Here is a 10,379-nt window from a genome sequence, read left to right on the forward strand (position 1 = left end):
GCAAAATTTATTGCAGGATGGGCAGACGAGTATCCCAAGCTAGCAGATGCTTGGGAGGCACTGTCTCTGAACTAACTGATAAGTAGAAGGATGGTGTGAAATAACTCATTCATGTTTAGTGGGGTCACTAAATCCTGTTATCTCACCACAGACTTAAAACACAAACATTGCTCTTTGAAACTACTTTAGAAGACTAGTGTGAAACAATTGACTCATGTTTAGTGGGGCCACTACATTCCACAGACTTACAACATAAAGATTGTTCTCTTTCTACAACCTAAGTTAAACTAAAAAGTACTTTAATTCTATGTTTTCCAGGCACTAGCTTTCCTTACATCAAGCTTCAAACCTGTCGTGGTTTAAACCCAGTCAGGTAACTCGTTCACTCACTCCCCCCCTTCTTTCCCTCCCCCTACTCCCAGAGGGACGGAGAGGAGAATCGAAAAGAATGCAACTCCCACAGGTTGAGATAAAACCAGTTTAGTAACTAAGGTATAACACAAATCACTACTGCTACTACCAATAATAACAATGATAAAGGAAATAACAAGGGAAGAGAATACATCACCTCAGCACCAGCCGACCAATAACTCGGCCCCCCAGCCCGACCAAGCACCGACGCATACCTCCTCCAACCCTGCAGTCCCCCAGCCCTTCCGGCTAACTCCCAGTTACATCCTGGGCATGACGTGCTGTGGTATGGAATACCTCTTTGGTCAGTTTGGGTCAGGTGTCCTGTCTCTGCTTCTTCCCGGCTTCCCCTCGTCCCTGGCAGAGCATGAGGCTCACAAAGTCCTTGGCCAAACCAAAACATCCTTGTTATCAGCTCTGTTCCCGAGCTGAAAGTCAAAACACTGCAATACACCAGCTACCAAGAAGGAGAAAAATGACTGCTAATGCTGAACCCAGGACAAACACACACACCCCCCCCTTTCCTTTTACCTTTACAAATTCTTTTGCTATGTGATTCTGTTTTGATCAAGAGATCTGAACCTTTTTAACTTGTTGTCTACTCTTGTGTTAGCGTATTTTGTTTCTGTTACTGTAAACTCGTACAGTTATATCCACATAACCACACCTATGATTTGCAAAAGCCAATACATTTATGTGTTTATCACAACACAACCACCCTTGCAGAAGTGTGAACTTAATTAAGTTTAAAGAAAACAAGCCTTGGACACTTTTAGAAGAAAGGCCTCCTCAAGTATGCTGCTTAACAACCTTGTGGAGACATGGGATGTTCCCACAGACACAGCAACCAGGCCCACGATGACTCCTTCACATCAGGAAAGAAGAAAATGACAGCACTTGGTACCACTTCTCAGAGAGCTGCACTCTGAAAAACTCGATATGCAGAAAACACCTTCTGACCTCAAGGAAACGAAGCCACCCGTACCTCGCAGAGACACTACCACCATGGTAGCGCTTTGATGTCACGGTACGGCCCTTCCCATCCTGCAAGAGCTCCGACCTCCACCAGCAGCAACGAAAGCATCCACCCTAACGAGCAGCGGCTGCCGAGCAGAGCCCTGCTCCTCTCCTCTTTGTCCCGCCCCGCCCGCGCCGATTGGCTCTTTCCCCGGAACTACAAATCCCATAACACGCCCGAGGGGAGTGTAACTCCCAGAATGCTTTGCGCTATCTCAGAGCGCCGCGGCCCAAAATGGCAGCAGGAGACGGAGAAGGAGCGGTAGTGGAGCCGGAGGCAGCAGTGGAAGAGCCGCGGAGCTTCAAGGACCTGGTGAGGCCGGCACGGATCCGGGCTGCAGGTGGCGCTAGGCCCGGCGGAGGTGCCGGTGCGCAGGGAGCCGCTGCGGCTGGGCATGGGGAGGTTTGGGGAGGTCAGGTGTCTGCTCCCGGGAGGTTGGCGTGGCTGGTCCGGTCTGTGTTCCTCAGTTGGTTGCCTGGGTTTCTTTCAGTTGTGGGAACTTGCCCGGGCATTTTCCTGTTTCCATGCTCGTGGGATACCCTTGGAGGGGAGGGGAAGAGAGACAGTAGGGGCGTGTGTAGAAAGTTCCTGTTGTAAACTAAGCAAAACTGGCAAGTTTCGCACTGCTTGCAGTCACCTCAAACAGTTTTGAATCAATTTATGACGTTACTGATGGAGGGGGGGATCGTTGTGAGCAGCCTGCCCTTTCATGTAGTTTGCGTTGAGGGTCTAGTGGGGTTTGTGCCTGCTATAGACAAGCTTGGTTATGTTGTAGCATGTATTTAACTTAACTATGTGGTTCAAGTCTCCTTGGTGATATCTTCTTGCCTTTTCTCTTCAATAATGTTCAGGGGGTGACAGATGTCCTGTGTGAAGCTTGTGACCAGTTAGGATGGAAGATGCCAACAAAGATCCAAATTGAGGCTATTCCAGTGGCACTTCAAGGTGAGTGGTATGCTTCTCTGATCCCAAATCTGGGAAGGCCTCAGGAGCAATATGTGAATGAATTTTGCTGAGTGAGAAGTAATTGGCAGGGATGAGAGTGTTCTCACTTCATCACTCAAGATCTCTGCCTTGAAAGTAGTGCTTGTGTTCATTCTTGTGTCTTCCCAGATGCAGTTTGGAATAGCGGTTTCTTCTATAACACTGACTGCAATTGCAAACTTTCAAATAGGTGCAGACATGGGTTCTTAAGTGTTCGCTGCTGTTGCATAGCTCTGGCACTTCATGTTAAATAGAATTATTGTCAATCATTTGAGCTGCTGATCTCCATTGACCATCTTCTTTCCAAAATTGTAGGACATAGAGGAAACTCCTGATAGATTTAGGACTGTACCTCTTCTGGTAGAGAACAACAGTGTGTGTGAAATTAAAGGTGCCTTGACTGATTACACAGCTTATATAATCTGCTTTGCTCTGAGCAGTCAGTGCTTTGAAATTTCTGGAGTAAGTAATAATGAAACCATAGTGACTTTCTGTAACCATCCTGGAATTATGGGAAAATAAATTACTGAATTTGGCAAACATTTCTGCTTCTAGAAAAATTGGCTTTGTGTGTTGTTTTTGTTTGTTTGCTTTGTGGGTTTTTTTTGTCTTGTTAGTTTGTCTGTTGTGGTTTTGCTGGGTTGTTTTTTTTTTTGTTGTTTATTTGGTTAAAGTAAACATAAAACACTGTGAAGCAGGCACAGAACAGTGCAATGACAGAGTGGGAATAAACCTTTCAATGTCAGCTCTGTCCTAGTAGTTAACTGTTGTCAGACTCCTACCCCACGTGTAAGATTCTCTTGAAAAAACAAAGGTGAGATTGCATTCCTGAGAGATTGTTTCCAGTTTAAGGCCTGTTGGCAGCATGTTCTTCTCAGCTGTAGGAGGTTAGAATGGATTCTGCTGATGCTTTTGTCTGCATTGTTTTGAGGCAAAGGACTTGCTGCTGTAATCCTTCCTGTTGCAGACCATGAAGCAATAGGACAGAATTGATTATGGCTTGTGAAATATGAGTTTGGTAGTGCTTTTTTCTTGCAGTTGGTATAACACAAGACTCAGACACTGGAGTCTGTTTCCTTGTAAGCCTGTAAACAGCCAACAGTTGGTATAGAATACTTGGCAAGATAGAAGCAATAGGCTGTAAACTGACAGGCAGATTTGAGAAATAATAAAATAAAGGGTGTTTTAAACCTAAATTTTGTATGAAAACCTCTATATTTGCAGCATTTTAACTAGAGAATGGAAAGAATCATGACTGTAATTGTCATACAAATGAAGTCACTCTAAAAATGCTGCAGAGATATTCTGAAATACTTTGGTTTGGCCCTTTGCTCTTCTTTACCCTTTATGTGTCTTTTACACCCTCTTCACTCCATCCTTAGTGAGTTCTCATGCTTTAAAGGCTACTTTCTCTGGTCTAAATTCGTAACACTTTTTGCCCTCCTTGCTGTTCCTTGTAGGCAGAGATGTCATTGGACTGGCAGAAACTGGCTCTGGGAAAACAGGAGCCTTTGCTTTGCCAATCCTTCAAGCACTGCTGGAAACACCTCAGCGATTATTTGCTCTTGTCCTTACACCAACAAGGGAGCTGGCCTTCCAAATCTCTGAGCAGTTTGAAGCTCTTGGATCGTCCATCGGTGTCCACAGTGGTAAGTAGCATTGTGATATTGGAGCAGTTTTCCTGAAGACTTGAAGTTTGTCAGCTCTAGATTGCAAAGGAATAAGTAGAAAGGATTTCTATGGAGGGTTGAACAAAAAGGGGAAAAGTTTTGGATGCTGGAAGACAGATATCTGATACTAGTTTTGAGAAAGAAAGACTGCATGGTCTTTCGTCATGGAGTAGTCTGCAGCTCTTCTGAATGCTATGCCCAAGCAGTTAAAGGTGGAAGTAGAAGAGAATCTTCTCAATAGTAAGTTTGTGTCCAGTGAAATAGCATAGAACTCTGCTCTATATGTGATGTAGTTTAATATTTCTTTTAGACTGTGTGTACTGGTGGCTTACATACTTTAAACAAACATAAAAGCTTTATGGGTATATTTAGAATTCCTCTATTTTTGCAGTTGAGTAAAGCTGCAAGGTAAAGATTCTGTCTATAGCTCTTCAACTATGAAATTAAAATACTTGGGGCCGGTAAGGACTTTGGAGGCCTGGGAATGTCAGGTGTGCTAAAATGAAGTGAGTTCTCATAAAGATAAGTAGCCTTTCATTTGTACAGAGTTACTGTGGGTGGCAGGGAGGAGGAGGAAACTGGTGCCAGGTGCTACACTGAATGTTTCACTGTATTCTGTTTGTGCTGCAGCGGTTATTGTGGGTGGAATTGACACCATGTCTCAATCTCTGGCTTTAGCCAAGAAACCACATGTTATAATTGGTAAGTTTATGTGCTGGGGCTACTAAGTATGAATATTATCAAACTGTAGTTGTCCAAATAAAGAGTGCCAAAGGTTTTCTTCATTTGAAGAAGTGAGAGTTCATCCTTCATTTGGTTTTGTCCTGAGCTCTGGGTACTCCTTGTTCGTGTTTCCAAAGTATACATCAGTAGCCATGCTACTACAAGTTCATTCCAAAGCATTCCTGCTAAGCTGCCTTTGGCTTGTTTCTTCATTCTCTTGAAGTATTCAAAATGCTGGTCTCATCCTTCTCAGTATAACTTGTCTACAGTCTCTTCTGGTTTGTGTTTTCTTGAGGGGGAGAGAGGGAAGGAGGACATAAGTCGGAGAGTCTGACTTCATTAGTCTTACTTCAAAACATTCTGAAGATTTCCTGTGGGAGAGTCCTTCCCACAAAGCAGTCTGCCTTTATTCTCTTGGGCAAAGAATCCATTTGTCAGTATCTCTTTGGATCTCTTCATCTAAACTTGCCCTCATTATTTTGTTGATAGCAACCCCTGGTCGTCTGGTTGATCATCTGGAGAACACAAAGGGCTTCAACTTACGAGCTCTGAAGTTCCTAGTGATGGATGAGGCTGACCGGATCCTTAACATGGATTTTGAGACAGAGGTGGGAATCTGCTAAAAGAGGAGCTTGGAACACTAGATGAGTCCCTTTGAAATCACTTCAGACAGTCACATAGTAAACACTGAGCTGTTCAGTAGAAATTAATAGCAAATTGTAACTAAGATCTAGTAATTGCACAGAAGTCTGGGGTGGGAGGAGAACTTAGCAGAGTTCTGCCGAACACTAGCAAGACAATAGGAGGCATTTTGTTTCTGAAATCTGCTGGTTTTTCTGGAACAGCTGACACTGATGAAGTTACTGTTGAACATGCCACCTGCACGTTCCTGCAGGAGTATTGCATGAGATTTCCACTGCTAATGGACTTGTGGAGTTCACACTGTCAACAAGCAATCAGTCTACACCTTTTCTTTAGCAGAGGGGAAATTTGTTCCTGCTGTGAGTCTGAGTTGCATGCAGGCATTAATCTTTATTTGGATGATCATTATATTTGAGGAGGCTTATGTCCTGATTGCTGTTTTATTCAGCGTTTCTATTTCCTTTCTATTTTTACAGGTGGATAAAATATTAAAAGTGATTCCTCGAGACAGGAAGACACTACTGTTTTCTGCTACTATGACAAAGAAGGTGAGAGCAGAGTTTTAATTCTCCTTCCATCAGGCTATATGACTAGAGCATATGATACCGGTATCTGACAAGATCTCTCATTGATCTTCCCAGGTTCAAAAACTCCAGCGTGCTGCTCTGAAGAATCCTGTTAAATGTGCTGTTTCTTCCAAATACCAGACGGTTGAAAAACTACAGCAGTACTACATTTTCATCCCTTCCAAATTCAAGGTAATGCCACTTCTGGCCTTGTCTTGCTGTTCCCACCTCTGCCCAATATCTTCTCTGATCCTCTCTGGCTTGTGCTTATTCTTTAATATGGCATCTGTAATTATCTCTTTTCTTCCTTTCTTCCCCCACCCCATAAAATTCTTCTCTCTGTTTCTTTACAGGACAGCTACCTGGTTTATATCTTGAATGAACTGGCTGGAAACTCTTTCATGATATTCTGTAGTACATGTAACAATACTCAGAGGACTGCTCTACTGCTCCGCAACTTGGGGTTCACTGCCATTCCTCTCCATGGGCAGATGAGTCAGGTATGGACATATCCCACAGAATGGAATAAACAGGAGACCTGTTACTTGGGAAATGGGCTGCACCAAACTGCAGCACAACTACCTTACAGAAGGGATATTTCACACCTAGTGGACTGGACTGATCCTTTTAAATGTAACTAATGTGAATGCTGCCACTGATTCTGTAATAGTTCAAAAAGAAATCAGAGAAGTGAGTGTGGGGTTATTTTTTGTTGTTGTTTGTTTGTTTGTTGTGGTTTTTGGGGTGTTTTTTTGTTTGGTAGTTTCCCTCAGCTGTTCTGTACCAGTGTTTCAACACGAGCATATTAACCAGAATGAGCATTATTCCCTCATTCCCTTTTTGTCCTCATCTTTTCCAGAATAAACGCTTGGGCGCTCTAAACAAATTCAAGGCAAAGGCACGTTCTATTCTACTGGCTACTGATGTTGCAAGCAGGGGTCTGGACATCCCACATGTAGATGTGGTGATAAACTTTGATATTCCCACTCACTCTAAGGTAAGCCAGCTGAGAGCTTCTGGTCACCGGGAGGCATCTTGAAACTAGATAAAGGAACAAAGATACCTTTTCTCTGTTCTGCTGACTGGAAGTGTAGTTCAGAGTTCTGTAGATTAAAAGGTGGAGTTCAACCCCTGCAATTGAGTTGGTATCTCACTTTGATTGGGCGGCCTCATCTGGATTGTAGAACTGATTCCAGAAGAGAAGAGGGGGAGTGAGGGATGTTCTATGTCTTTGTATTTCTGCTTGGAGTATGTGCTTCGTTGTATTACATTAAAGGACTTCTAGACTTTGAAAACAGTTTTAACATATTACTAGTTTCAGGTAGTCGCCTCCCCTCCTGTGATCCAGGTCTGGCTTCACATTTTTTAAACCATGTTTAAAAAAACAAAAAGGTAAAAATTCTCCTATTATGTTCACCGAGGATGTGATCAAGAAAAATGTCTTTAATATGTTTTACCTTCATATCACGAAAGTACAGCAAACTGGAAAAAAAGTGAGTTATTAACTCTCTATGGAAAATACAGTGTTATCTTAGGGGTATGACATTGTTTTCTGGCCTGGTTTCCTATAAAAGCATATCTACTAACATGCAGTTCAGGAATCGCTGTTGTTCCTTATAATGATCAAAGATACAACACATTGTGAACAGGAGAAAGTATGGGAGTACTTTTGAAGATGCTGCTTTTGACATTGTAAAATGACAAAATAATGATGGGGGTTTTCAACTGGTTGTTACAGTTTTTGTGTTCCCCACCCCATCTTGTCCTGTCTCCTCTAGCCATGTTGCAGAACACATCCTTTCTTGTGATGCTTCCTTTCTCCACGGATCCTGTGTGGAGAAGGGAATATTTTAATTTCCTTAATACAGTATATAACCTGGAAAACAGCCTAGAAACATATAAACAGAAGATGCATAATGAACTGGATGCTTCCAAATTACTCTCATTCATCATCCCTTCCTCTGTGCTTGCCAAATTTAAATCAACTTGTGAGAGTTTGGCTGGAAGACAGACTATGTAGAGCACTAGATCCCAAAAGTGAAAATGCAGGCATTGGCGCACTTGAAATATTAGCTTTCCAAGGAAGTGATAGCTCATTAGCAAACTCATATGTATCACAGCTTTTGTTCTGCATCCTTGAATGATTGAAAGTTGTTGTTCTCTTTAGAAAGAGAATTCTTCAAATGTTAAAACCAATGATAGGCCTTTACAAGCTAGCATCTTCTCATATACTAATGCTGCTCATGGTCCTGAGTATTTAATCCAAACTGTATTTTCTCACTATTTTCCCGTTCTTTCCTAAGAATTATATGGGGTAATTTCCCATAGCTTCTGTTCTGTGTTATTTGCATATATCTTGTTGCTGATCAGGAAAATTGTTTTCAGGATTATATTCATCGTGTTGGGAGAACAGCTCGAGCTGGGAGATCTGGCAAATCTATTACCTTTGTTACACAGTAAGTGTTAAAATATGGCAGACTTATTCTTCTCAGCTGTGTTTAAGAGCAGAAAACATCTGACCTTATCCTGGGCGAGGAGAAAATGATGCCTTTCATTCTGAGGCACCAGTTGCATTTATTTACCTAAAGAGGTGAGAATTCAAAGCCCAGGGTAGAGAGGGAGAAAAGTCTGGTTAAGTTTTAGAAACAGGTATGTAATGAGCAGAGCTAACTGTTTGTAATTTGATTGTATACTGTAATACATTTATATACTGTATAATGCAGCTTAAGTGGGATTTTTTTGATAAATGGGGAAGTGTTTGTCTAAAAAAAGTATTTGTCAAATACTTCTCAGCAGAGATGAGCTGAATAAATCCATGAAGCCATCCTGAACTATAGCATCATTCAGATGCAGTTAAGAGTTGCTTATGAGACCATAAGCACAAGAGAACAATTCCTGTTCATAAGGGCTAGTGTCTGTGAATGGTGACAGCTGAAGTCTCTTGGGAGGGCTGGTTCAAGTTGGTGTCTTGTCTTGTCTCAGATATGATGTAGAGCTGTTCCAGCGCATTGAACACCTGATTGGCAAGAAGCTGCCAGCATTCCCTATGCAAGAAGAAGAAGTTATGATGCTGACAGAGCGTGTGGCTGAGGCTCAGAGAATTGCTCGAATGGTGGGTGCTGGCTCTTTGTCCCTTTACTTACTGTTGTAGCCTGATTTTCTTCAGGTGCCAGAACTCTTGGTCAATCTCTTGATTACATTGCAGGAGCTGCGGGAGCAGGGAGAGAAGAAGAGATCTCGAAATGATAATGATGATGACACAGAAGAAGCTATTGGTGTCAGGAATAAGGTGGCAGGTGGGAAAAAGAAGAAAAGGAAAGCATTCTAGTTCAGTATTTGGACAGCCTTCTTGTATTTTTCTCTTTATGGCTGTGTGAGCTTGGCAAAAGCAGTCTTCCAAGCCCTCTCCAAGATATCTGCTTTCAGAACTACTTATAGAACAAGGCAGCCCACCTGGAAAACAACTTCTCTTCTGCTTCAGCAGTTACAGACTGAGCTTGGCCCATCGTGGTACCATGGAACCAGTCTTCCTTTCAGAAACACCAGACAATTGCTTCTGAACCTGAAAGTAGGACCAGTCTGGCCCTGCTTGTCCACAAAAAGGTGCAGTGTGAGTGCAGTTTTCCTACTGCTGCAGCCTGTCTTCCTACCCAAACTCATTGGGTGTATCTGGCCTCAGGAGAGGAAGAAGTTAAATGAAGCATCTGAGTTTCCACAGGACAGCTGTGGTGATTTTGCCTTAGTGAGAGGACATGTGACTTATAGAACTCTCAAATATATTTTGCTGAATTTTAAAGCTACCTGGCTTTCCTTGTCTTGTCGCTGACCTGGTTCTGATCACTTTGAATATCAGCTCTTGCCAGGAGTTTTCTTCTTAGGGCAATCTTAGCGATTCAGATGTGACATCGATACCTTCAGTGTGTCAGGTGAAGAGTGGCCCAGCACAGTGACAGCCTGTTTCAGTAGGATTAGGCTATTCACTGCTTGGAATTGGCTGCAGAACCTGTAATGACGGGCAAAATCAAGGGCTTGGGTTTTCCTTGTGGCTGGTTCGTGTAGTACTTATAAACCAACACAAGGGGGTGCTATTAACGTAGGAAAGCAACTCGGGAGCTGCGTGACGAAATAAAACGCTGTCTTAAGCAGAATCGAGTGCCGTATAATTAGATTCGTGCAAGAATGGGATAAATTTACCTATCTTCATATCAAATCTTAGGGTTACTGCTAGTTTCCATTAGCAATAAGTTTTCACACTGAATATTTCTGCTGGTGGGCAGAGAAGGGTGAGAAACTTCCTCATGATCACTCAACATAAAAATTGAATGTCTGTTAGAACCACTCGTAAACTAGATTTTCTGCTCTCTG

The 10,379-nt window shown here is 42.6% G+C and overlaps 2 protein-coding genes across 3 annotated transcripts in view; both read left to right on the forward strand.

Annotated features, from left to right (window-relative positions):
- LOC134166482 (histone H2B 5-like) overlaps window positions 1-10,379 on the forward strand; it is a 218,780-nt gene that overhangs the window by 38,668 nt on the left and 169,733 nt on the right. The window lies entirely within an intron of this gene.
- On the forward strand, window positions 1,649-9,810 carry DDX47 (DEAD-box helicase 47). Of its 2 annotated transcripts, none has more exons than XM_062624148.1 (12): window positions 1,649-1,741; window positions 2,281-2,374; window positions 3,874-4,062; window positions 4,714-4,785; window positions 5,296-5,414; window positions 5,925-5,996; window positions 6,090-6,206; window positions 6,368-6,514; window positions 6,874-7,011; window positions 8,400-8,470; window positions 8,997-9,126; window positions 9,220-9,810. In XM_062624148.1, exons 1-12 carry the CDS (start codon window positions 1,664-1,666, stop codon window positions 9,340-9,342), a joined length of 1,350 nt encoding a protein of 449 aa, XP_062480132.1. In that variant the 5' UTR covers window positions 1,649-1,663; the 3' UTR covers window positions 9,343-9,810. The 2 variants fall into 2 exon arrangements, with proteins under 2 accessions (XP_062480132.1, XP_062480133.1); XM_062624149.1 differs by having other exon boundaries at window positions 1,688-1,796.

This window comes from Pezoporus occidentalis, unplaced genomic scaffold (genome assembly GCF_034315485.1).
Source record: "Pezoporus occidentalis ecotype Australia unplaced genomic scaffold, CSIRO_AGI_Poc_V1 ctg263, whole genome shotgun sequence".
Classification (NCBI taxonomy): Eukaryota; Metazoa; Chordata; class Aves; order Psittaciformes; family Psittacidae; genus Pezoporus; species Pezoporus occidentalis.

Excerpts from the sequence above, each read along its gene's own strand:
- DDX47 (XM_062624148.1), top strand. The coding sequence starts at position 1,664 with ATGGCAGCAGGAGACGGAGAAGGAGCGGTAGTGGAGCCGGAGGCAGCA. Across the intron at positions 4,063-4,713 it reads GTCCATCGGTGTCCACAGTG|CGGTTATTGTGGGTGGAATT; the intron begins GTAAGTAGCATT and ends TTTGTGCTGCAG. Across the intron at positions 9,127-9,219 it reads CTCAGAGAATTGCTCGAATG|GAGCTGCGGGAGCAGGGAGA; the intron begins GTGGGTGCTGGC and ends ATTACATTGCAG.